The sequence below is a fragment of the Cynoglossus semilaevis genome, chromosome 6 (genome assembly GCF_000523025.1).
Source record: "Cynoglossus semilaevis isolate Cse_v1.0 chromosome 6, Cse_v1.0, whole genome shotgun sequence".
Classification (NCBI taxonomy): domain Eukaryota; kingdom Metazoa; phylum Chordata; class Actinopteri; order Pleuronectiformes; family Cynoglossidae; genus Cynoglossus; species Cynoglossus semilaevis.
In genome coordinates, this window is record NC_024312.1 from 7,135,116 (window position 1) to 7,160,331 (window position 25,216).

At 40.5% G+C, this 25,216-nt stretch overlaps 3 protein-coding genes across 18 annotated transcripts in view; 2 read left to right on the forward strand and 1 right to left on the reverse strand.

The window, feature by feature from the left end:
• lsp1a (lymphocyte specific protein 1 a) overlaps positions 1 to 10,906 on the forward strand; it is a 35,380-nt gene extending 24,474 nt beyond the window's left edge. For both annotated transcript variants that reach the window (XM_017033160.2, XM_025056076.1), the window contains 6 exons: positions 2,539 to 2,620; positions 4,185 to 4,322; positions 4,466 to 4,561; positions 4,855 to 4,944; positions 5,049 to 5,160; positions 10,463 to 10,906. In XM_017033160.2, coding sequence (XP_016888649.1) covers positions 2,539 to 2,620; positions 4,185 to 4,322; positions 4,466 to 4,561; positions 4,855 to 4,944; positions 5,049 to 5,160; positions 10,463 to 10,485 — 541 coding nt within the window. In that variant the 3' untranslated portion in view covers positions 10,486 to 10,906. The remainder of the gene's footprint in view (positions 1 to 2,538; positions 2,621 to 4,184; positions 4,323 to 4,465; positions 4,562 to 4,854; positions 4,945 to 5,048; positions 5,161 to 10,462) is intronic.
• Positions 7,129 to 12,683, reverse strand: prr33 (proline rich 33). Of its 3 annotated transcripts, XM_008311668.2 has the most exons (3): positions 12,585 to 12,674; positions 12,171 to 12,217; positions 7,129 to 10,195 (listed from the first exon to the last, which is right to left on the reverse strand). In XM_008311668.2, exon 3 carries the CDS (start codon positions 10,178 to 10,180, stop codon positions 7,292 to 7,294), a length of 2,889 nt encoding a protein of 962 aa, XP_008309890.1. In that variant the 5' UTR covers positions 10,181 to 10,195; positions 12,171 to 12,217; positions 12,585 to 12,674; the 3' UTR covers positions 7,129 to 7,291. The 3 variants fall into 3 exon arrangements, with proteins under 3 accessions (XP_008309890.1, XP_024911843.1, XP_024911842.1); XM_025056075.1 differs by having other exon boundaries at positions 12,171 to 12,683; XM_025056074.1 differs by lacking the exons at positions 12,171 to 12,217; positions 12,585 to 12,674 and adding an exon at positions 10,333 to 10,433 and having other exon boundaries at positions 7,129 to 10,280.
• Positions 12,684 to 14,371: 1,688 nt separating this feature from the next.
• On the forward strand, positions 14,372 to 24,160 carry LOC103379943 (troponin T, fast skeletal muscle isoforms-like). 13 transcript variants are annotated; one of them, XM_008311673.3, is made up of 15 exons: positions 14,372 to 14,500; positions 16,309 to 16,349; positions 16,586 to 16,599; positions 17,241 to 17,249; positions 17,743 to 17,901; positions 19,288 to 19,305; positions 20,049 to 20,067; positions 20,211 to 20,256; positions 20,354 to 20,470; positions 20,717 to 20,794; positions 20,908 to 21,021; positions 21,332 to 21,444; positions 21,538 to 21,628; positions 22,847 to 22,887; positions 23,839 to 24,160. In XM_008311673.3, the coding sequence occupies exons 2-15, from the start codon at positions 16,330 to 16,332 to the stop codon at positions 23,873 to 23,875; spliced, it is 876 nt and encodes a 291-aa protein (XP_008309895.1). In that variant the 5' UTR covers positions 14,372 to 14,500; positions 16,309 to 16,329; the 3' UTR covers positions 23,876 to 24,160. The 13 variants fall into 13 exon arrangements, with proteins under 13 accessions (XP_008309895.1, XP_016888672.1, XP_008309898.1 ...); XM_008311672.3 differs by lacking the exon at positions 22,847 to 22,887 and adding an exon at positions 22,140 to 22,180 and having other exon boundaries at positions 14,373 to 14,500; XM_017033183.2 differs by lacking the exon at positions 22,847 to 22,887.
• Positions 24,161 to 25,216: the final 1,056 nt, after the last annotated feature.

Genomic DNA, 25,216 nt, shown 5'->3' on the forward strand with positions numbered 1-25,216 from the left:
GGATTTTTTTTGTTTGACACATACAGTTCTAACATTCATTTCAGTGGGGGGTGACTGCTAATAACCAAGTAACCAATGACACAAACTCTGTTTTTCAATCAAAACAAATGCATTTGATAGAAATACAACCGAGTAGATTGGCATCTGTTGGCCAGGATTTAATTGGATTAGGACTAATCAGATCAGATTGGACTGGTGTGGATTGGATCGGGTCTAATCAGATCGGATCAAATTGAATCAGATTAAATGTGTTGAGATTAGTTTACATGAGTTTAGATCAGATTAGGTTCTATTGGAACTGCATTAGAACAAACAGGATTGAATTAAATTAGATTGTTTTCTTCAAGATGCTTTGGAGTAGATCAAATGTTACGTGTGGTGAAGTTAATTTAGGATTTTTGACTGGCACATTGCTGGGTTGTGTTTATACGAGCAACTATCAGTAAAACATAATAAAGGCCCAATGCAGACGGTGGCCGTGGCGACCCCTGAACATGGGGTTAGCTCCAAAGTTCTTCAGTTAACAGTTGAGCTGGAGTTGAATTCTCTCTGCTGGTTAATCTTCCACTGTTTGATGATAAATACTGATGAAAAGGGTCAAAGGTGACCTCTCCACCTTGCTCGGTGCATCAACCTCCTCGGCTGAGATTTACGGCTCTGCTTAACTGGGTCCAGATGCAGACGGCTGTATTTTCCCTGCCGGCCGGTGAGCTACAGCGGCTCCAGGCAGTCTGTAGCAGCTAGTTATCAGCTGCGAGCTGCTCCCAGCAGGAGTGAAGCCTCGGTGTTGGGGCTAAAATGAGTCTGTCAGGAACACGGCAATACACTGAGGCGGAATGTAGAAGCCCTGACTCCTGCAGCGATCGAGCTTCTGAGCTGCACAACCAAAGGATTCCTGTAATGATGTGGTGTTTTTCTAAAAGTTCTAGACATTTCAGAAGTAAATAGTGAGACGAGATGACAAAGTCAACACAAGTATTTTGAATGTGCTCAAATATTAATGAATGACAATTAGTTTAATGTTTGTACACACTTAAAGTTACACTCCAAATTAAAAAAGTCACCTTAAATATAAATTAATATGAATTGTCTTTGTGAACTATTAATAAATATCTTTTACAATACTTATGTTATAGATCAAAAATCTTAATTTTTAAATTACATTTAAAAAAACAAAACCTATTCCGTTCTCATTATTATAGATAAAAAAAAAAGTAAAAAACAAAACCTATGCCGTTTTCATGTATGACCATGTACTGTTTGACCAGGAGATCTTGGTTCTAGATGGTTCCATTTAAGCCATTTGATTATGGTAACATAATGTAAACCTTGATGATTGATATATTGACATTTAGGTCACAGACATTTACTTCACATCCCTTCAGTTTAAATATTATCAGCATTAAGACAATTGTAGACCTTAATAATCTCTGGGGTGTTAGTCTCCAGATTACTGCATGTTGTTGTCCAAAGGTCATTTTTATTAACTCTCCATCACTTTGTGAATATTTTGCTGTCAAAAAATAATGCTTTGAAGTCTAATGGATTAGATTTTATTAATCTCAGATCCTCACCTCCCCCTTCCTCCCCAATTTTTCTAATTAAGAATCCAATGGAACTTCACCTCCAACATAAATAGAGCAGATAAAACTAAAAACATTGTGTTGACTAATAAAAATAAATTCCGGTGGTTTCAGCTGTTCCTCTCCTACATCAGTTATGACATCACTACACGTAAAACTTCCTAATAAAGAAGGTAAAAAAAAACCAAAGGAACTTCAGACTTGTTAAAGCCCAGGTCTGGGATGATGAATGAGGTTCCTCCCCCATGCAGAGGAATGACCTCAGCCAACAGCAGAGCTCCTATCTGGAGCTGTAAAATGAAAGCTATGTCAGGGAGGAGGGTCTGTTGTTTGTGGGAGATGACTGCGGAGGTTGAGTTTGGACAGCTGTGTGAAAGAATGAGACCAAATCTGCAAAGACCAGAAAAAAAAAAAATTCAGACAAACCGTTCATTCTTTAGCAAACCCAAGGTTTGAATCTCAACTTCTGGAGTCCACATGGGAACTTCAAACTTTGAGGTTTTGATTGAAGTGAGAACTGAAACTCAAACTGAAGAAGCAGCACTGGGTTATTTTCATACGGTGTGTCATCAAACCAGACTGGACCTAGTTGTTCTGGAACGCCACCCCAGTAGACGTTGGCTTTGAAATGTGATCAGCACAATTAGTGCATACTGGCATCACCCAGACCTTAGTCTGACACAAGTTCCAACTAATTCCTAAAAAAAACCTTCCAGCCGACCGGCAGTTATGTCTGATTTTGAAGAGTTATTTGTCAGAAGCGTCTACACTCTGATGTCTCCCAAAGCAAAAAACAAAACCAGTACTGCTTACTACTACTACTACTACTACTACTTATACTAGTACTACTACTACTTTCAAAAAGACCTCTGTGTAAAACACTGACAACCAAACTGTCTTTCTTTAAAAAAAACACTGACAACCAAACTGTCTTTCTGACGTGTGTTTTAAACAGTAACAGCTTTAAGAAGACCCAGCCTCTGGTTCTTACATCCAAGATCGACGACAAACTGGAGCAGTACACTCATGCTGTGGAGGTCAGCAAACACACACACACGTCACACACATGACCAGTCAGCTGATACATTCTTCGTTAATTTACCAAAGAAAAAAATAATATCTAAAAATAAACTCAGCGTTAGATGTGTTTTTCGTTGCGATACATGTGCGATATGTACTTTTTTTTTTTTTTTTTCGTTGAGATACATGTGCGATATGTACAATTTTTTTCCTTCCTTCTTAAAAAAATACTGTATTAATTTCTTTAATTAACAGGAACAATGTGAATTACAAATCACAAAACTTTGATTTTCAAACTTTAAAACAATCTTTCAAAGACTGGAGCCAGGTGCTGGTAATAACAGAAGGTGCTGCTGATGTGTTTTCATCACAGCCCCTCGTCCTGCTGCTGGTCGGGTTTCACATCCTGTCTGTCACTCAGCACAGACATGTCTGTCTGCAGTCAAACTACTTGACTCATTCAGTGCGGTTTACGGGAATCCAGGGCGAGTTCAGGCTTATTGCCGCACCTGATTTGCACCTGTTACCGTGACGTTACTCACGGCGGCTCGGCCTGAACCGTTTAAAATACTGCTAGTGCCCTCCTCAGGCTGCACCGAGCACTGCAGGCACATGAGTGTTAAATGCTTGAACCAAAACACTGAATCAACAGAACACCTGTAACTACAGCATTGGCTACAATGATCATCTTTTTCATTAAACAGTACAGATATCTAAATATAAATATTCTATATTTATTTTTATAAATATTATAAAAATTGTCTTTAGAAAATTCAAATAAAATAAATATTATTAAAATTACTTTTTTTCAACAGGAAGCGATATTTTAAAAATATGTAATTCTCCTGAAACCTTGGAGTGTTTCATTTTCTGCAGAGGTAGAAGCTGTTGTTGCTCATGTTGAACCTTTGAACCTCACTTTGCTTTAAACCAGCTGAGGGTCACATGTATCCATGACCCCTAGTGTGCTGCAAGTCTGCAATCCGTGCTTCAGCTGGATGATGACTGCACGACTTTTCCACTTTTACCGCTGCACATGTCAAGACAGATATATGACGGCATTTAAAGATCTGTATTTTCATGCTTCTGTTCGCTCCGTCACTTCACCTCAGGCAGTTCCCAGGCCGTTTCACAGAACAGTCAGTAACCCTGGGCAATCTCAAAAGACTCACTGACTTTAAACTTTGACAACATGAAGTACAATAAAACTGGTTGGACTTATATGCAATATAGTCAAGCTAGTGATTTAATGGGAGGATTAACCTGTATTTACTGCTAGAAAGTGACTCTAATCTGGAGAAAATCTGTTTTTTTATCTTCTTGTAAATCAGTGTATCAAGTAGGCATAACCGTTTGCCTAAAATTTAAAATACATATTTTGATATAAAAAAGGGCAAATGTTGTTAGTAAATATTAATATGAAATATTTGGTTCTACTTATTTTTGTTTTTACATACTGGTAAAATGGACTAAACCATTCTGTGTTCAAAACAAATGTAAAAAAATAGTTCCCCTTCTACTTTTACTTACACTGCTCTGCCACACAGTGAACTGCATGTTTTTTTTTATATTTATGCATAGAATTCACAGGAAACCCGGGCAGTAAAGGCAGCAGTGACAGACCTGCCCAGCTCACCTGAAGTTGTTGCCTCCAAGAAGAATCTGTTTGAGGCTGGAGAGGCCTGGATCCAGAGTCCCACTAAAGGAGCAACGTGCAAGGTCGGAAAACCACAACACACTGTGCTGTGTAATTTGTAAAAGACACTGAATAACTTTAAAACAGCGTCTCATCTAGTGTAATTAACTTTGCAGTGAATAACTTTAAAACAGCGTCTCATCTAATATGTTGTTATCTTAATCAGGATGCTAATGGGCTGAAGGTGGGTGTGGCCAACCTCATCACCCAATGGGTGAAGGGCCCGTCTGATGACGGCAGACAGTTGCCGAGCAGATCTTCCGTGAGTCCCAAACTCAATCCTCCCTCGTTCTCTTTGACATGTAATTCCAGTAATTCATCAGAAGAAGAAGTAAGAAGTAAAAGCTGCTCTACGCCATCAGATTTTACTAGTCTAAAAAGCTGTACTACAAATACCTGTCGCGTATTAACGTTTTTCTGTATAATCTGAGGTTTCCCTCTAGTGGAGAAAAGGGATACAGGGTGCGCTGTCTTCGTGAATTATTTCTGACTTTGTTGGTCTGACCGGATCTATAAACCCGCAGCTGAACTCACAGTAACAACCTCTTTTATCAGGATGTGAAGCCTGGTGATGTGATGCAGAAGAAAAACATGTGGGAGATCATCGGAGACTCATCAGGAAGACAAAGCCTGAAAGCCAATAAGGTGAAACACATCTATCCATCCATTCATCCATCTATTATTTTTTATTTTAGGCCTCCTAGTCAGGATTAGTGACCTCCTCCATTTTCCTCTTGTCTGCTCCTCAGGGATCACTGGGAAGTAAAAAATATAAATTTGTTGTCACTGGACACGGAAAATATGAGAAGATTCCTGTGGATGATGATGACACTGGAGGGGAATTCACAAACGGAAAGTCTGGTATGAACATGGAATTTGTTGAACAGTTTCTGTTTAGGATTTAGGACACTTTCTTTTTCTTTAAGCCTGTAAGAAATCATCAATAAAATATCACAAATAGCTAGAGTTGATTCAACAATTCAACAGTAAAAATGTAAACAGGACTCGAACAACCTTTTCAAAGCGTATTAAATATTTTAAATTGTAATTGTAAATGAGCAAATAGTAATTGAAATATATATACACACACACACACCCATATATATATAGATTTCACTATAGCACTTGTAACTTGGCCCATACAGTTTATTGTACTTCAACACATTGTTTTGTTTTAAATATTATTGGGACAATTCACAAGAGTCTAACTTTGTCTTTTAGAGAAAATTTTATTTACAAGATTTTTTTTTTTCATATTAAACAAAATACACTTAAAGGACAGTACCACATGACACACTGATAGTTTTTGGCACCTTAAAAAGCCAGAAATGTCATCTCTGAAACATCATGTACAGTTCATTCAGCTTCAGTGATGTCACAGCCTACACAGAAACCAAAGGGAAACTAGTCGTCTGTTAGAAAATGACTACATTGTTGAAACCTTTTAAGATACTGCAAGAGAAGTTAAAAATAAAATTTAAAAAATGACAAGGTTAACTCTAGTTTATATGATCTTCAATGTAATCTATTTTTATCTACCATCTACCACACACTGTCAGATTAGAAAGCCAGCACGTTGGAATTGGGAAAAATAAACCAGGAGTCCTACATCCTCCTACAGCCCAGACCTGTAATATTACAGCAGCACGCTGTCCTCCATCATGGCGGCGACCATCTTAACTTGACTTACATTATAAAAATGAAAACAGTTTGGGTTTTGGCTACTGAAGCACTAGTTTAAACCACCAGTCTTGGCCTCTTCCTACTTCCACTGTTTGTGCTCCGTGTTCACACTTTAGCCCCACCTTTTCAGGATAGAACAAGTTCCCAGACCACGGACCTTGACTCTACCTGCTGTAAATTCATTCTTTCAATCACTCGACATGAAATTGCCAGAAAACCTTCTTCAAAATTGTTCGTTTTCTTTCAACCTTTACATCTGTATTCATTGTTGGCGGCACGTAACAGTTAACAAAGTTAACTAACAAAGATCAAATGAATGCACTGCCGCAGCTCCCTCGTCAGAGTATTTCTTAGAAAAGGGCAGTTCTCACATATTACAACGCTCTATATTTATTCTTTTCCACTTGGCATTTTCTCTTCAAAGACACTTCTGATACACAACTGGTAGAAAATCTTAATCTTCCGTGTCGTTCTTCAACGCCGATTCTATCAACTGCTCCTAAATTTTTTATTTATTTTTTTACTGTATATTGCACTTACACATTCTAACCATCAACAAACCTAAATATTAAATAAAACAATAAAATCTTTCTCTACATGTAAAATATGTTCACCACCATGAGGTCTCACCATAAGGTAAGTAGCACCATTGTGAATAAATTGCATATTTCAATAGTAATTTGACGCCAACCATTTTTCACCCTGATTTGTCTTAAAAGCATTTGTGCTATTGTATGAATTTATTTAAAAATATATGTCTTGCCTTCTCACCTGAATAAGGTCATTTTTGCATTGCCCCCATATGAGGGGTAACTACTGGGGTTGAAGATCTGCTGTGTGGCAGACAAGAGACCTTAACACTAGGCCACACCCCCGCCTCTGTTTATTAAGCAAAAATACCAAACAGAATAAGGAGTTACAGTTTAGAGTGAGGTAATGTTATCTAATTCACAACATACAAAGCAACTGCCAATTATTGAGCACATCATGAGATAACAAGTGAGGAGTTCTATGAAGGCTTTAATTGGGTCTAATGTCAGGATGACTTTAAGACAAATGGAGTTCTCATCCCAAGTATAAACCAAAACAAAAAAAAAAAACAAAAAACAAACGCCACTTTAGCCCGTAACATTTAGTGAAGTACAAATGGAAGCTGGAGTTTCTACAACACTGACACGAATGGTATTTGTTTAACACAGAGACTAAGACGTTAGACCTTTCATTTCTGTTGCCATGACTACTGTTCCTGTACATTATACATAGGCTTCCTTTTTGAACGTACAGTTTGACACTGTACCATAGACACGACCTAAATAGCTGTAAAACCTCTTGCTGTTCTATTGAAGTCTTTTGGTTCCTCATCTTTTCCCTTCCGTCCGATGAGACCCATTTCAAACACTGTTGAGATTTTAGTGACTGGCCTGGAAGCTGCCTCCTTTAGCTTTTTAGCATCAAACCTTGGACTAAAAAGCAGCACAGGCAGTCGGTGTGCAAACGCTGGTACCTCTTTGGGTTTATCTTTTTCGTCTTTTGTCTTTTCCTCCTCGCTCTTGTTCAACTCAATCTGATGCATGATACTCTCTTTGCTGGAGAACATTTGGAAGAGCACAGCGTCCCACATCTTTGTTGCGGTGCCTTTGGTCTGGCCCTTCTCAGCAGTTCCATCAACACTGTCATCAGTCTTTTTCTCTGAATTCTGGTCCTGCCCAGTGGCTTCCTCGTGAGAGTCAAGTTCTGGAAATTTGGGCTCTTCCTGCTCCACTACCATGTGCTTCTTGAGACGGGACCATCCACTCACTTTTGATTTTAAGCCCTTTGACTTTTGCAAGACCTTAAGAGGCTCAGCTGCACTTTCCTTCTTCTCAGGTGCAACAGCTGACTCTTTCTCTTTGTCTTGTGTCGTGTCTTTGCCTCGTTCAGATTCCAAAGCAGGTGATTGTTTACTGGGAACAGCAGCTGTGGGGGCTGCCATTGAGCCATCGGTTTTGATAGGACTTACAGCTTTAACTGGCTCTTTTGATTGTGACACATCAGTTGGTGCCTTGGTTTCTGCTTTCTGTTCTGTGTTCTGGGTTTTATCTTTACCAAAGAATTTCCTTACTGCCCTTAAGGGATCTAGGTCACCAGATTTGGGAGGGGGTTGCTTGATTTCTGGGGGTTTTGTTTTGGTTTCTTTTTGAACTGGAGTCTTCACATCTGCTGTTGAAACCTTCGTTTTGGAAGGTTCCTGTGCGATGGTTACCTCTGGTTTTACAGTGACCTGACTGGAAGCTCTACTTGTCTCCTGTGCTGCTAAGACTGGGGTGCTGGATGCCTGTGAAACGACAATAATGGGGACAGAAAGAGGTTTATCTACTTCTTTGACATGGGGTACCTCGGATGTTGAGGGTTCTCTCCTTGAAGGCTCTTGACTTGGTGTTTTGGACTTCTCTGAATCCTCCTTTGTAACTTTAACAACCTCTTCAGCTGATGTAGTAGACATGGATATTCCAAATGCTGGGGAGTAGGTTTTGATTCCACCATAAGCTGTGTATTCTGCAGGTGTCAAACCACGATAGGCTGACCTTGTGTTTTGAGCCGTAGGGATTGGGGTTCTTGGTCTTGAGAGCCCAGTGGGTGTTTTTGGTCTTTTGTAGACGGGCGATGCAGTCATCAGGCGGGATGCCTCATACGTTGGAGTCCTGCGGCTCTGGTATGTGTAAGAAATCACTTCTGGTGCTGTTAGCTCAAATGTAGGCGTTTTAGATCTTTGAGGATCAGTTGCAGTTGATGTTCCGGTCAAAGAAGGCTCGGATCTTGCCTTTGTTATACCTTTCTGGATTGGTTGAGGTGTCAACCAAAGAGGAATGTCACCATTCATTGCTATTTCCATAGGTTTAGGCTCAGACACAACAGTCATCACAGTATTGGAAATTGACAAAGCACTAACAGCAGAATCCGATCTTGGAGAATATGATCTTTCAGACTCTACTGTAATTGGTGACACGGCAAACAGGAGAGGATTCGGTTTGGAGATTTCAAACACAGGGGTTGGAGCCCGGTTCCCATGGTATGCAGGGGTCATAGGCCGTCCTGTTCCGGTTCTCTGTGTTTGAAAGTCATATGTTTGTGTTTTAACTCTTACGTCAGCTGTTGGAGCTTCTCTTTGGATTTCAGGCGTAACTGTTGTGATTTCAGATGTCGATGTTGTTGTTTTGATTTCAGACCTTGCCTGAGTGTCTTTTCTGAATTCTGAAGCGGGAGCGTTGACTGTAATTGTCCCGGCTGTCGGCTTATTGCCACTCGTAACGTCCACAGGTGGTACTGTTTGTACCATAATTTGTGGTACGCTGCTACCAATTGCAGTTAGTTCAGCTGTGTCATACACAGGAGGTGTCCTACATGATTCATAAAACGAAGTGCTGGCTGTGTACATTCTTATTTGAGGGACATCAAACATTGGTTTTGGTGACCTTGAGGGTTCGGTTGCCCTGAAGTTTGGCCGAGGACTTTTGGACTTTAAGAGTGGCGTCAACACTGTGAGTGGTCGAGTGAAACCTTGACCTCCTGCTGCAGAATATGGAGACAGACCTGGACTTGTGGGTTTAGGCCCTCGTGTTGCTGCAGCAGCAGGTGTAAGACCACCACGAGGTTCAACAAATGTGCTTAAACGTGGCTTTTTCACCTCACTAGCTGACATTATTGGCACAGATAAGTCTTGCACTGAGATTTGCGGTACCCCTGACTGGGCAATCGTCACCAAATTAGGTGACACGACAGGAAAGTAGGTTGATACTGCGTATGAGGTAACTGTAGTGACTTGCGTGTATGGTATTGCCCCTGTGTTAGGTGGAAACATTGCTGGTTTGCCATAGGCGGCACGTTGAGGGTACGTGGATGCCACATGTTGATAGAGTGGCCTGACAGTGAAGCGCGGTGGATGCTGGATACTGTAGAAGTTGAACGGTGTCTCAGGTGTGCGGGGAGGAGTGGAGTGGTCACTGCGCTCGAGGTCAGGACTTGCTTCATTCACAGGGGAAAGGCTTGAACGAAAAGGTGCTGCAGACTGTGCTGCCTGGGCAGAGGCCTTTTTCTTGGCTATTCTTTTGAGAAGCTTCTGAAGCCGAACGTTGTCCTTTCCAGGCTTGGGCAGCAGGGGAGGAGGGAACTGCTGAGAAAACAGGCCCGGCTGGGTGAAAGCACTGTAAGCGACAGCCATGACCAATGCAGCACCCTGTAAAGATACATTTGACAACTGTAAAATCAGGGATGATACGTGTCAGTACAGTCCGCTGCTTATAGTCAACAAATATAAATATGTTTCATGGATTACTGTACAGTCTACTGCTTATAGTCAACAAATATAAATATGTTAAAGGCAGTTAAAATAAGTTTAAATTGTGGCAGGTATTTTGTAAGTATTGTTCATTCAAACGATGTCTTTAATTTAAACTTGAACTAATTTAAACTTAAACTACCATGTTGTTTGTCTTCCTAACAGATTTGTGTGACGGTGCCTACTGAATCGGTTCCTACAGTTCATCTAAAGGATCAGCTGGTGACGGATGTTCAACTAATGCAGCTCTACAACAGTTACAGTTACAGTATTTTTGCTTTTATATTTAATATTGCAATTTATCTTTTTAACAGTCTCAGCCGTGCCATTGAAAAATCATCGAAAAAGGTCATAAAACATCTGTTCAATATCCCACGTTTGTGTACTTTCTCCTGACCTTCTGTTTTTATCATGTACAGTATTCTATGTATCTTATTCTGAGCTTTATTATTGTTTTTCTTTTTCGGTATAGATAAAGTTTAGATAAAGGATTTTATATTTTATGATCAAGTTCATATTTTACAATCTAGTATGAATTTCCACATCTGTTCTTACACTTACACTATGGTTACGAAAAACACACGCACTCTTTCACAGATAAGGGTAGTGGTAAAAAGTTAGAAATTAAACTCGACCACATTAGTTTCTACATCATACACAGTCACATAGTTTTGTTTTGTTAAACTCACACACATTCCTCTTTTTCTCTCTCTGTACTACTGCAGGCATTTTTACCAATTCTATGTCGGTTTTCTCAACTTCTTTTCTTATGTTTTTTTTTAACCCTGTTTCTTAAATAAATTAAAATAATTTTCTATTATACTGTGGCCTGTTATTTTCCTTTCTGGTCCAAATTGTTTGTTTCTTATACAAAGATCAGAAGTAAATAACTTTTCTCCTCATTCATACGAGTGGGAAGACCTGGTTCTCAAAAAACCTATTGCATTTTTTTGGTCATTATTATTATTATTATTATTATTATCCATATATCTTTGCCTTGTTTTTATTTGCTAAACATTACGAAACCACTTTGTTCCCACAGCGACACCTACAGGCTGCTCTTCGCAGTCTAAACTTTATTTGCACTGCCCAGCTGCAGCCGAGTCACGCCACGATCTCATGTCTCCCCTCACAAACACATACACATATAGATGCATATATATATATATATATATGTATATATATATATATCTGTTAAAGGGAGAAAGTGAATGCAGAGCATCTGACCCCATGACATCACAGCCCCTGACACCAGATAGGACCACGGAAATAAACTGTGCCTGAATCTGCCCAATCACATGACATTGTTGGACTTTAACACAAACACGTAAATTGAATAGAGTGGATGAATATAGGGGCACGAGTGTAAACCTTAAATGAAATAAAATGTTTGGTTTTTTTCTCTGTGCTAACACATGCTATTTCCACTTTCAATTTGATTATCTTCACATATGACATGACGGCCCAGTGGATGTTGATGATGCGGAATTGTTTATGATTTAATGCAGTGCGATCATAACAAATGTTCAGAGTTTACTGTCGATCACCTCGGGTTGAAGGGGTGGGGGGTGGGGTGTAGGCCAGATCTGGTTGGGTCTTAAAGCCCTACCCCACCAGCCTCCTCTCTGAACATACAGCTAGTCTGACACATGAGAGTTCACTCCTCCTTTTAAGGTTCTGGTAGGTCTGGTATTTGGAGCGCCTTCAGGATGTGAGTTCAAAAGAGGAAAGTGTAATAATAGCTGTGTAATACAAACCGAGTGGCTCCACAAAGGCCTCCATAAGTAAATGAATCCACCCCAAAAACCTATGCAGTTCCAGTCGGGCTGGATGAGGCTTCGTATACAAACATGGTAGATTTGGATGAACTTACCAGGTCAACACTTGTTGCTGATGTTCAAAGCACCCGGGCAGGTTCCCCTTGACACAACACAAAAATATAGGAACACTAGTTAACTTACTAGATTATCTACAAATGTGAATAAGATCTAACAACAACTGATTTATACTCCCACAATATTGCAACAGTAAGACTGCAGTCTAAGTCCGTGCTGCAGATTAGTGATTTGGTTGAAGTCACCAACAGCAGAAACAAAGCTTTACAGTCAACCATGCTTGTGCTTCACGTTGCACTGAGAACCAGACTGAAGCTGTGATTCTCCAAACACATGTCAGACCTCCGCCAGGGTAGGGGCTAATATAGATATAGATCTGTTTCCCTCATCGCTGCTAACCCTTTCCCTCTGCTCTGTCTAGAGAATAAAAGGTATAATTATTGCGTGTTTACCTGTCGACTGCTGCTTTGGGCTCGGCCGGCTGGCTGCTGCCTGCTTGTCCCTGCCTGGAGTGTCAGAGCGGCAGGTTCATGTTGAGCCCAACTCGACCCCCCTTTCCTACAAATGGAAGGCAGTGGCGCCATGACAGTCCAAAAATAAATCTTGAGCTCTGTGAACAGTCCGGAGTGACAGCAGCGTTGTCCCGGCAGCGGAGGTGCTATGCAGCATAGTCAGGTCGAGACCCCAGGTTTACCACCTCAGGACCTTAAACGTGGGCTCCGAGGGCCACCCAGGGGTCCTTTAAGGATCTGCCAATGCTCAGATGGGCCATGAAACCCTCTTTTTTTTTAAATATGCCTTACTTTTGTGGTTCAGAACTTATAACCAACGTACTATGGTGTAAATAGAGTACGAAGGCCCCAGTGATTGCACCAAGCACCTGAGCAGCAGGCTGTGTATTTGTACTTCTCCATGTATAAGGCAGATCCCTTAACCACTAGGCCATGGGCTGTTGTGGTATCTGGGGAGGGGGGGGTTCAGGCTATGAACAGATTTTTAACAATTTATCCAAGATATTCTGAATTATGGAAACAATTTCTTAAAATAACTTTCATGTTTATTGAGCTTCATTCACTGAGAACGACCAGTTCAGTTCAGTTGAATTTGTGAAAACAACAAACAAACAAACTACGTTTGTTAATCTTTACTAACGAGATCACAGGGGTTTATTTTTAACCCATAGCGGACTACTGAATAGTAATTTTTTTTTTTTATTAGGAGATTGTCATTGTCACATTCTCTAATACCATTTTTTTGCCTTAGATGATTCTAGTGCAATTCAAAGGTCATTAAGTGTCACCCTAATGACTTTTATATCCTAAAGGTTCTATGTTCAGATTTGTTTCCCAAAACTGATGATGTCATTAATTGTTAATTTGTTTCAGATTTGTTTGTGAATATTGTTCTGAACTTTACATGAACCTGACCATCTAAAAAAAATCAGGACTAACTCTAACATTGTCTACCAATGTTGGGGGGGATAAATAATCAACAGTCCATCAGGCTTAGGTAATTAAAGTTTCTGTTCTGTCCCTGTAGCTCCCCCTAGAGGAAATTAGAGGGTCATCCAGGAAGCCTGAGTGGCAGCCATTTCTAAGACTGCCGTTCAGGCCTTGAGGTGAACTGACAGGTTAGTACATTTTTCAAAAAGTAGAAACAATTAATTACAGCCTAAAGTAATCATTTTAATTATTAATTCTGTTTTTTGAAGTGAAACATGATATGATTGTTAACTTTTGACATCAATTTTTAGAAGTAAGTAAGTAACTAAGGGACATTAATATATATTTTAAAAAGGAAGTGAAAACACAATCATAAAATCTCAGTGGTGAGAATATTCAATGTTCTTCAAACATAGAGAATAATCAACAGGCCTGAGGGGTCGTACCACCTCATTTGGTCTGAGACCAACTAAAACTGATGGATCTCGTCTTTTTTTCTTCTTCTGCGCAGCTTTGACCATGTCGTACAAAATGTTTCAGAAGTGTAGAAACAACGCCTGCTTCTAACTCTGACGTCCAACTCTCTTCTTAAACTGAGTTGAAATTTGCTTGCCTAATGCAGTGCCCCCAGAATAGCAACCTGAAGGCGTCTTGGCTCTCCCCTTCTCCAAACATGAGCCTCCCTCCTGAGCTCTGGGCCCTTCCATCTCCTTATTGAGTGTCCGTGATGGGAGGGGGGGGCACGGAGTCACGGACCCTGCCCCGCCACAGGTCGGACCTCGCCTCCGGGCCGGCTCCTCGGCCAATAGGGAGGCCGAGTGGATCAAGTGTCACTATAACAGAAGGACATAATCAGCGCGGTAAGTTTGCAGAACCTTACAGCCTGTCTCGGCCAGAAGGAGCTCACTTCTTTCAGCTTTTCTGAGGTAAGGAACAGAGCAGAGAGAGTGTGAGAGTGGGAGTGGGAGAGAGAGTGTGAGAGAGAAAGAGAGAGGAAGCTCAAGTGCAATGTCCCCAAACAGTTCCCACAGAAAAGACAGCTGAGTCCACATGGTTTAAAATCACTGCCACAAGTCGCTGGTTTGTCTTTGAGGTCAGAGGTTAGACAGGGAGAGGTCATGTTCAAAAATGCGTAGATAACGGAGCCTTGAACTGTCGGAGAGTTTCGCGTTTGAGCTCGGAGGAAATCGTTGTTGGCGTTTGATTGCAACTTTGGGATCTAATAATTACTGTGGCTGTCACCTCTGACCTTTGCTGAGGCTTCGAGTGACATTTTTAAGTTACATTTTAATGTGTCTGTTTTAGCAGCCGGTGTTCAGCTGTAATACTTTGTTGTCATTGTTGTGATACCTCCAGTGACTGTCATACCTGAGGGATTTACACAAAGCCTGAGACCTCTGAAGGAGCTTCTCACTTCAACAGACAATTAATGATGGTGTAACTTCACAACAGAAGGAAATTGTGTTTTTGTTGTTGTTTTTTTGGCTTCTTTAAATTGTTTGGACAGTGATTTTGTTGTGTTGTATTTTCACCCCGTCCATCTTGAACGCTGTGAAATTAATAATGACACGGAGATGCTGATGGCTGCGGTATGTGTGTACTGTTAAGTACACATATACGAGGATCAACACTTTAGCATCTTGAACAGAAGCCAAGGACCTTGACTTGATGTCAATGGATCATTAAACTTCCTGGCCAATCTCACTGGATAAGACAGACAGTCTGAGGAGACACTGGGAATCCCAGATAAATACTAAGAGTTCAGGTGACGGCCCTTTAACCTTAGTGGCTCCCTGTCTGGTTTATTTTGATTCTCGAGTGAAGTGGCCTGGGTCAGCAGGGAGCATCGGGAAGATGATTGAAGGAACCATGTGAAACCCAGATGCCAGATAAGGAAATGATGCTTGAATTATGGGTAGCGGCCCAAGGAAAGGAATACAATCTTCAACTTCATGCCCTGAACTGAAACCAGATCTGGGACCTCAGCAGCTGTCTGTTGAAAATAGTTTGGCCTTCATGGTGGCCGACACCAATGGTGCTAATGGGCGACTGAGCCGCAGTAATCAGTAAAGTATTTAATATTACATGGGATTTTTAATCAATTCAAGCCCTGCAGCTTTGTCCTGGATCTTTGATGAACTTCAATCCAACTCTTTCTGGAGTTGGAACTTAAATTTGAATTTATTTTTTAAAATCAATATTGCGAAAAATGAATTTTGTAGTTTTACATAATGTTCTTGATGGTAGAGGGCAGGAGGTTGACCCCTGCCTTGACCCTGAGAGGTTTCTGTCCTTAATTCTGTCCCATTAATGTCTCAGCTGTATGAAAACAGAGCGTTGGCATTAATCTATGTTTGGCTTCCGTCTCATTTATCATCAGAGAAGCAAATTCAGGCCCAAGGCTCGAATGTCAGTCCCGTTCAGTCAGACACTAATTATAGAGTGAGGTTCATCCAATGTTACATGGGAAAGAGGAGTGAACTGATCGCGTCGTCCTGAGAAACTGAGGTGAAGAAAAGTGTTGAACTTGAAGGAAAACATTTTTTAAACAAATATTCGTGTATTTGAGATGGCAGTAAAACTTTAGTGTTGTGAGCAGGTGGGGTTTTTCTCAGGGTGGGGCAGGCACCAGAATTTAAGACATCTGCAACTTAATCCTGGGCTATTAATACAGCAGGCCACAGAGAGCTCTCTGCAAACGGACTTAAAGTTCCTCTCTCCTTTTTGCTTCCAGGTTGCAAAGTCCACTGTCACCATGTCTGACACAGAGGAAGTGTAAGTCGTTTTAACATTTATTTACAAATTATTTTTTTAAAGAAATATCAAATTGTAATCATAAATCCAGGTCTAATAACTAGACAAAACCTACATTGATCATTCATGCATTGAATCAAAAAGTAAGATTATTTAGTAAAGATGCAAATTTGCAACTGAATTTCATTTTAATTTTAGATTTAATAATTAGGTGTTTTTATTTTTATTTATTTATTTTTTCTTTCTTTGCATTACAGTGAACAGGTCGAGGGTGAGTACCTACATTTTTTTCTTCATTTTGTTTTAAAAACCAAAACCATACATCCCACAAATTCAGGTCCAGGTGCAGTCTGGAGTTCCATGCTAAATCTTTCAGTCTTGCCTTAACTGACTTTCCATTCCCTGTGAAGAGTCCTCTGGACAAACTCACGTGTTCACAGGTTTGGCTTGACTCCTCCAGATTCAAGTGCAGCAATAACGTTCTCTCTTTAAAAGCCAAAACTGCACACGTACAACAATAGTTCTGTTCTGGCACTGAACGCAGCTTAGTTGCAGGTACTAACGTTGACAACAGGACGGTGTCGTATCTGTTAAGTCTAGATTCCTGAAATCTGATTTGTACACGTCTGCACCGACCTGTTGGCAACGTGTCCTGCAGCTCTGCATGTCCCTCTGCCAACAGTCGTGCTGAGCTGAGACGGCGCTCTCAGAGGAAGTGAACTGTGACTTCTCTGTGTTCCAAAGCCACTCTTGTCTGTGAGTGCAGCTCGGCCCAGCAGGACTGTGTTGTGTATGCTTAGCATGGATCCCCAGTGTACCCACATTTTGCAATGTATTCTGTCAAAACATGGGTACAAACGGGATCTTTTGATAATATCTTTTGCTCCTCTCTTTTTTCCGGCGGACGAGAAGAATACGATGGTAAGAGAAAGCCTGCAAACCGCGGATGACGAGTCAATCGTACTAATTTGTCCAAATACGTGTGTTCTTCCATTCATGTGTATCTCTCATGGCATGTTGGTTCACACTAATGGTTCTTCAAATAAGTGAATAAAAATAGGAAGGTGATGTTCCTAAATGACATCAGGGTAGAAACTTTATTATCACACAGTCTTCCAGTTCGGAGATTTTTCCAAGATCTAATCACCTTGACTTTTCCTGACTTTTCCTATTAATGACTGACCTTTTCCCTCCAGTAACTGCTTGCTTTCTCAGCTGCTACCACGCCATCTGGTGGCAGTTCCCCTGAAAACTGCCCCTCTAATTTTTCTATGAATTGACCCATGTCTCACGTCTCTATCTCACATTTCCTCTAATCACTCTGACAACTTCCAGTTCTTTCCCCTCTCTCCTGCTTTCATTAACCCTCTCACCGCCCTTCCTCTCCCCTGGTGACTCGCTGCATGTTGTGTAGCTGTAGAAGAGGAGGTAGAACAAGAAGTAGAGGTGGCCCCTGAGGCGGCCCCTGAGCCAGAACCAGAGCCAGAACCAGAACCAGTGGTAGAACCAGAGCCAGAACCAGAGCCAGTACAAGAGCCAGAGCCAGAGCCAGAGCCTGAGCCTGAGCCTGAAGGTATGTGGCATGGTGGGGTTAGGGGGTATTTTATCCTTCTTTCCCAGGAGACAGGTTCGCTCCACTGGTTAAAGCCAGCCAGAGCTCCCCCCTCGCTGATCCTGATCCGCACCCATGTTCACCATATCTGCTAATGCTAAAGCTAATGCTACGGCTTAAGCTAATGCCTTTTTTTCGGATCATCTCTGAAAAAAGTCAACAGTTTGTACAGCACTCTACTGTAAAACTTCGTCTTATATTAAAGTTAAGTAAAGTAGGTAAATAATGATGTTCTGTCCAAATAATTGTAGCCAACATTAGAACAGTAAATTAGCATAGTTAGCTCGTTACTTTATGCTAATTAGCTTCTTTTTTTCACCGTTGATTCATTATTATTTGTTTAAGCAACGATATTCATAAGAAAAACAAACATCTGGGTTTAATTTTGATATTGATTCATTTTCAAAATGATTTTTACCAAATCCGAAACACTTAAATTCACTTAAAACTAAATTGACGTGAGTGGGTTGATATGTGCTATGGACATCTTTATTTTGAAATTCAATATCACATGATGCGTCTTGTAATTTTTTACTTTTGTTTGTATTTATTAGTGGAGTCATTATTATATATGTAGGCTGTAGAAACTACAAGTATTTTAAATTATTAAAATAGTCCAATTCCTACAACATGTAATTTGCTAAATATATTTTAGCTTTGTAAATATACCATATATGCTAAATCTTCAAGAAGAAACAATTCCACCCATTTTAGAATTAAAATAAAATTATTTTTTAGACACTAACACTACTTATACTAATGTTTTACATGTACACCTTTATATTGTGTACATGGAATCATAATAACAAAGATGACCACCAGATTAAAATAAATACTATTTAAATAATGGTATAATGATAACCACTCAGCATGGACTGGAGAAAATCACACATAATTGTTAAGGTGTGACACATTTCACATTTCATAGTATTTACCTGGTGGGTGTCATCTCTCAAGTCATCAAATCATCCCATTAGTGTCACGTCCATGGTCGACCTTAATCCTTTCATTATAATCTCTCAAACCTCCTGTTGAACTTTAATGCAGTTTTAAAATTTCACAAAAGAATAAATAAAAACAATCCTGATATTCTTGGTCTTCATTCCCATCCACTGTATCATGTTAACACAGGTAGTTTTAGTTGCATTTCATCCATACATTTTTTCTTTCTTTTTCCTACAATGTTTGTGATAATTGGAGATATACTGGAAAATCATAAAAAAGTATTTCTGACTATTGAAACTATAAATGTATATTCCTATCTGTATGGATGTTTTGCCCCTCCCGGTGTGCCTGCTAATGCTGTTGTCTATTCTGCTTTTATTCTTGGATGCTTGCTGCATGCAGAGGCTGTTGAAGAGGAAGGTATGTTAATTTCAAATCTGAAATCTGTTATTCTGGTTTTGGTGGGACCACAGTGTCGAGGTCTGATGTCTGTTCTCAGGGAGCGTCTGTTTTTTTTTATTTTCTGTTGTCATAAATTTACATCCTTAAAATCCAGGACCACTAACCATTTGGCAAAAACTGAAGACTCCACGTACAAACTCAGTTTATTTTTCGCACATACAGTTGTTAGTGGAGAAGAAGGGCAAATATGATTATGAAATGCTAACAAATGCCACTCGTCATTTGCATGGCATGGAGCCGCCAAAATCTGGGCTTAAAACTATAGAAGAACCTGGGGAAATAAAGTGCCTGTTTAAAAACTTTTGGGGTCAAGCCAAAAAAAGAAAAGAAAAAAAAGGTTTAAAGGTAACAGCTTTAGCAATATTTTAACCTGAATTAGCAACATGCTAAAATCAGATCCTTACCTCTTTATGACGTGTTACTATTTTAGTTTGACGTTAACTGCAAGAAAATGCATTGTTTTATACAAAATATTTGTCTCCTCTTACAGATAGAATGTGAACTTTATATTTGTTTTTCTAACCTTTTAAAAATAAATCCTAAAAAAAATCAGTTCACTTTTATGTTTTAATCTGTCACATGCAGACGAGGTCATAGATCTTAACCCAATGTATGTAATGCCTGAGAGAATTTGAAAGAATCTGCTTCAATTCTAACCCAATGACATGTACTTGTCCCCTCTTCATTTTTTGAACTCGCAGAGGAAAAGCCAAAGTTCAAGTAAGTTCTTTTTCCTGTTCTTTCACCTCAAAAGATTTTTTTCTTTCCATTTTTAACTTGAGATTTCTGGCTGAAAACATAGAAAACCTGCAGGGTATTCACACACGTGCACTAGCACTAAAGACCCACCTTCTCTCTTGTAGGCCCACTGCCCCAAAAATCCCTGACGGTGAGAAAGTGGACTTTGATGTAAGCTAACACAAATTAGCTGTCGCAGTAGCATTCCATGTGATTTGTGTGATTTCTCTGTGGGTCTGAGTTTCGCTCTGCTTCCTCTGTTCCACAGGACATCCAGAAGAAACGTCAGAACAAGGACCTGGTTGAGTTGCAGGGGCTGATCGATGCTCACTTTGAATGCAGGAAGAAGGAGGAGGAGGAGCTGATTGCCCTGAAGGAGAGAATTGTAAGTCACGTGGCAGGGGTAATTCTCCAACACTCTTTGGGCTACAAAAAAGTAAATAACAAAACGTTAATAACTATGGATGTCCGATATTAACCGATATAGACCTGGTAATATTTATTTATCTGTACAAAGTGTAAAACACAGGTCAAATACAGCCGTCACTTCTGTTGTTTTCTGGCTGTGTGTGCAGCTGTTGTGGCAGCTTTTTTTCCTGTCCAATTGAATTCATTGTGTTTCACTCTGCAGGAGAAGCGTCGTGCCGAGAGGGCCGAGCAACAGAGGGTCCGTGCTGAGAAGGAAAAGGAGCGCCAGGCCAGACGTGAGGTCAGCATTTACGGCACATTCAACTTTTGTTGCCTGAAAAACACTCAGAAATCAGGAAACTCATACAAATGTTGAATGTACTCTCTCACTCTGATGTGTTCTGTGTGAAACAGGAAGAGAGGCGATCCAAGGAGGAGTCTGACGCCAAGAAGAAGGCAGATGAAGAGGCAAAGAAGAAGTCAGCTCTGTCCAGCATGGGCTCCACTTACAGCAGCCATCTGCAGAGAGTCAGTACACACACATCAACACACACACACGCACAAATCATATACAGTGGTCCCTCGTCAATTGCACGGGGTAACGTTCCAAGACCACCAGCGATACCGCAAAGTAGAGACGCGAAATATGGCAAAAAAAACAGGTTATTTCTTGCAAACCCCTGTATGTATAACCAGGTTATTTCTTGCAAAACCCTGTATGTATGTGTTACAAAATGTATTATGTATATTTCTTTAATATGTCTGCATAAGTATAACTGTAGCGTTATCACACAAAGACACACAAACTGACCAGTAAATATCCATGTGCACTGAACAGGCTGACCAGAAGAGAGGAGGAAAGAAAGAGACTGAGAGAGAGAAGAAGAAGAAGATCCTGGCCGCCAGGCGCAAGCCCCTGAACATCGACCATCTGAACGAGGACAAGCTGAAGTACGAGTCCAGACTCGCTCACTCACGCTTTGTCATCTTCACATTTTCACTTACAAAACTTTTTATTTTCATTTTTTCCTTGTGCTTGTGCAGGGACAAGATCAACGAGCTGCATGAATGGATGACCCAGCTGGAGTCTGAGAAGTTCGACCACATGGAGAGACTGAAGAGGCAGAAGTATGAGGTGAGAGCTCATGTCATGTGACTCTGACTCCTACAGCCAGTGGCTGTATTTACCGTTCTTAACCCAGAGTGTGTCTGTAGTTCATCAAATGAACAGGGGTGCTGCAAGGAATTCTGGGCCCCAGAGAAGGACATGATCTCTCACGGCACACTAGTGTGCCACGGCCCAGCGGTTGGGAATCACTGCCTTATGGTATTATATATGTGTGAAAATCAGAAAAGTATTCAAATCAGAATTTATCTTATGATAACAATTTCCCAGGTCTGTACCTTCGTCAATGATTTATATGCGTATTAATATATCATTATATTAATATCCTAGTTTTAATTAACCACAATGACTATTTTGGATCAACAGAGGATGTAACAACCAGGTTTATTCTCCCTGCTGCCGATCTGCAGCATCTTTGCTCTTGTTACTTCTTAATGCTGTCGTCCTGGGGAGAAGGTCCAGTCCGTCGTCCTCTCACTTCACCCTTTGAACTCTTTATAAACTCTTTGATTCCCTCCAGGTTACAACCCTGCGTAGGAGAGTGGAGGAGCTCAGTAAATTGTAAGTAGAGTTTAGCAGGGAGTCACGTCTGTCGACTTCAGGCTCGCTGCATGTTAGCATGAAGGAGGCTCAGAGAACCGGAGGTCCATCTCTGGTCAGGAGGCAAGATGATTTACACGGTCACTCAAACTGAGGGAGCTGAAGAGTTTGTTTTCAAGAATAACTGGTTCATTGTCAACCAGTGAGATCAAAAATAGCATTACAGCTTTATCAATATTTTTGGGACAAATATGGGACTTTTGAAATCTGTTTGAAGTATTTTCTACTTGTACTACCTTTTGGAATCAAACTCTTCAGTGAGGAGCAGATGGAGCAGAGATTAAACTGCTGTCGTCTGTCTCTGAGGCCCACAGGTGGGTCTGCGTCTGTGCTGATGTTTGTCACAGCTTAGCTGCAGACGAAGGTCTTTGAACTGTGTCTTTTTGTTGTCTGGGAATCTATGACGGACGACTTGAAACTCAGATCATCCAACAGAAAAAAATGGAAGAATCCCAATTTGATAACTGGATAACTGAGTTTCACGTCTGTCGTCTCGATTTCCCATAATGCTTCGGCCTGCAGTTTTCAGCCCCTGGAGCCGGCTCAGAAGAAGAGAGAGAGAAGGGAGTCTGTATCCTCTGAGGTAAAACATTTCAGGTCTTAAAGCTGCTGTGTATCGTTCTCCAGGTGCTCTCACATAGGATTCGCATTGACCAGTTGCAGAAGCAGTAAGTACTGCCGCGGCTGCATTTACTGACACCTAGTAATCCAAATAAAAACGTAACTCCATTTAATCCAAACTTGGTTCCTGGGTGAATGTCACAACTCGTCAGTGTGACATTAGAGATAATACTCTCAGCAGTTTCTGACAGGAAACTGTTGGTGTCAAGAACATGGCGATCTCATACACACACACACACACACACCTCATTCCACAACACAGGCCCTGATCGTTCATTCACATAACCGAACAGGAGGATGCTAATACTGCAAGCTAGTGTTTACGTGTATTCCCTCAGCAGTAAGGCGCGTTGACAAAATTAACCTAACTTAGCATTAATTTTGCAGCTTTAATTTTGAATTTTGCTGTGAAGTCAAATCTGTGGTCGTCGCACAGATTTACAAACCCCTCTCCTCTCTACTCCATGTCTGGCCCCATGCTTTTGGTTTTTGTGGTGGTGCTTTAACGACCGGTACAGTCCGTGTGTCGTCGTATGAACTGTAAACATATTGATAAGAGGTCGCATTAACATGAAAACGTTGAATCTTACAAGACTAAATGTTTAGACACAGACTAGAATTTTTACAGCACGACTCAGCGTAGAGCAGCTGTTATCACAGTAACCATGAGGGAAGCTAACATCTGCTGGACCGGGGTATTGTTGTGACCTGTACAGGTAAGTACTGCATGGATTGACTGGTGACTGCTGTGCTGCAGGCTGAACAAATCACGTGTTCTTGGAAATTTGCTGTCGACACAAAGGCTTTTAGGCCTTTTGCCGTAAACAGCATAGTTTTGTAGTGATGGGTTTTTAGTGACCCCACGTCTGATGTCCTGGTATCCAAAATGTGAACCAGTTTTACTGTAAGAAAATGAGAACAGAGGAAAAACCAAAATAACTCTCAAAACTTTCTTGTCAATTCTGACACGTGCTCCTCCTTTGCTTTTTGTATTACAGCAGCAAGAAGGGAGCCGCTGCCCGCCGCAGAAAGTAAACTGGCTTGCTTCATGGCCGCTCAGGAAACGAACTGCAATCGTCTCGAACACACGCCTGATGAATCAATGTACCCTAAGGCGAAGGTCGTAACTCAGAAGAAGTGTGTAATCCTGAGGTTTACACCGAGATTACCAATCCATATCCTGAACCATGCAACCAGGAACCTTTAGCTGCTGTCAATAAGAATAAAAAGTACTAAACCTTGATTCGCCATCACGCTTCCTCACCTGCGACTGTTTGGTTCTCGGTATTTTTGTAAATAAAGTGTGACCCTTCAAGCCATGTCTGTAGAGCTGTTGTTATTTTAAAGAAATCAATAAAGTTCAGTATTTTTAGCCGTGTAATTTTAAATTCATTTCTCCAGTACTGTTTTTAAAGTGCAGGGTTGAATTAAGCTCCATAGTTACAAGAAAAAGAGGCTCAGTCCTTATTCAGTCAGAAAAGAAGTCTTAAGATCTGTTGACATCTCCTATTCAGTGTTGTATATTCCAATAAGATGTAGAGAAAAATAAATACAAATAAAAACTGGTGCTAAAGTAATGGCAAAATGGGACGCTGGATTCCAATCATTTAATTAGAAAATATAACAGAATGGCTTCAAGTGATTGTGTCATAAACTGTATGTAGAATATTGTACTTTATAGTACAATATACTGTAAAAATGACAGAGGTACTTTGGTAAATGTGTGTTCAGAATGACTGATGGGTTCGTGGAATGGGTTAGGCATAAACTCCAAACTCAATTTTTAGTGATAGACAAAACAACAAATAATTAGGGATGTATGATGATATCGGCCACATTTGGTACATTTGCACACCTTCATATTTGCATTACTAGTGGCAAGTATGTATTAAAGAGAAAAAACAAGATTATAGAAAGTAGATTTGTTTTCCCTTTATATGTTTAGAAGCGATGAAATAAAAAAAATTCATGAATGAATTATTTGGAAGTACATTAGTGAGACTGGTTTAACAGTAAGAAAACGAGTAAAAAGGTAAGACGTATAGCCTTGGTAATCTGACAACCGCTACTGGAAGATTAAATTGGTTGCGATATCCCTTTTCACCACTAGATGTCACTGTATCACAACAGACTGTTTCTTCGAGACGTGGAGCAAAACTACTTCCTGAATATTTGTACCACGAGGTGGCGGAGACCGGAAGCAGGCCTCACCTCCCGTGTACAGTGTGGGCGGAGTAATAGGAATGTTTGAACACTGAGCAGTCGGGTGAGTAACGTGATATTCGTCACACAAAAAACCTCTGAGAAGCCAAGTTAGACACACGAAACACTTCCAAGTTGTCTCCTTTCAGAAACTTATATGTAGTTGATACCCTC

What these genes read in the sequence shown, in the direction of transcription:
- prr33 (XM_025056075.1), bottom strand. Translation starts at nt 10,180, where the DNA reads ATGGCTGTCGCTTACAGTGCTTTCACCCAGCCGGGCCTGTTTTCTCAG.
- LOC103379943 (XM_017033183.2), top strand. Translation starts at nt 16,330, where the DNA reads ATGTCTGACACAGAGGAAGT. An exon ending in GTGAGAAAGTGGACTTTGAT is followed by an intron (nt 20,257 to 20,353) that starts GTAAGCTAACAC and finishes TCTGTTCCACAG; the next exon opens with GACATCCAGAAGAAACGTCA. An exon ending in CTGAACGAGGACAAGCTGAA is followed by an intron (nt 21,445 to 21,537) that starts GTACGAGTCCAG and finishes GTGCTTGTGCAG; the next exon opens with GGACAAGATCAACGAGCTGC.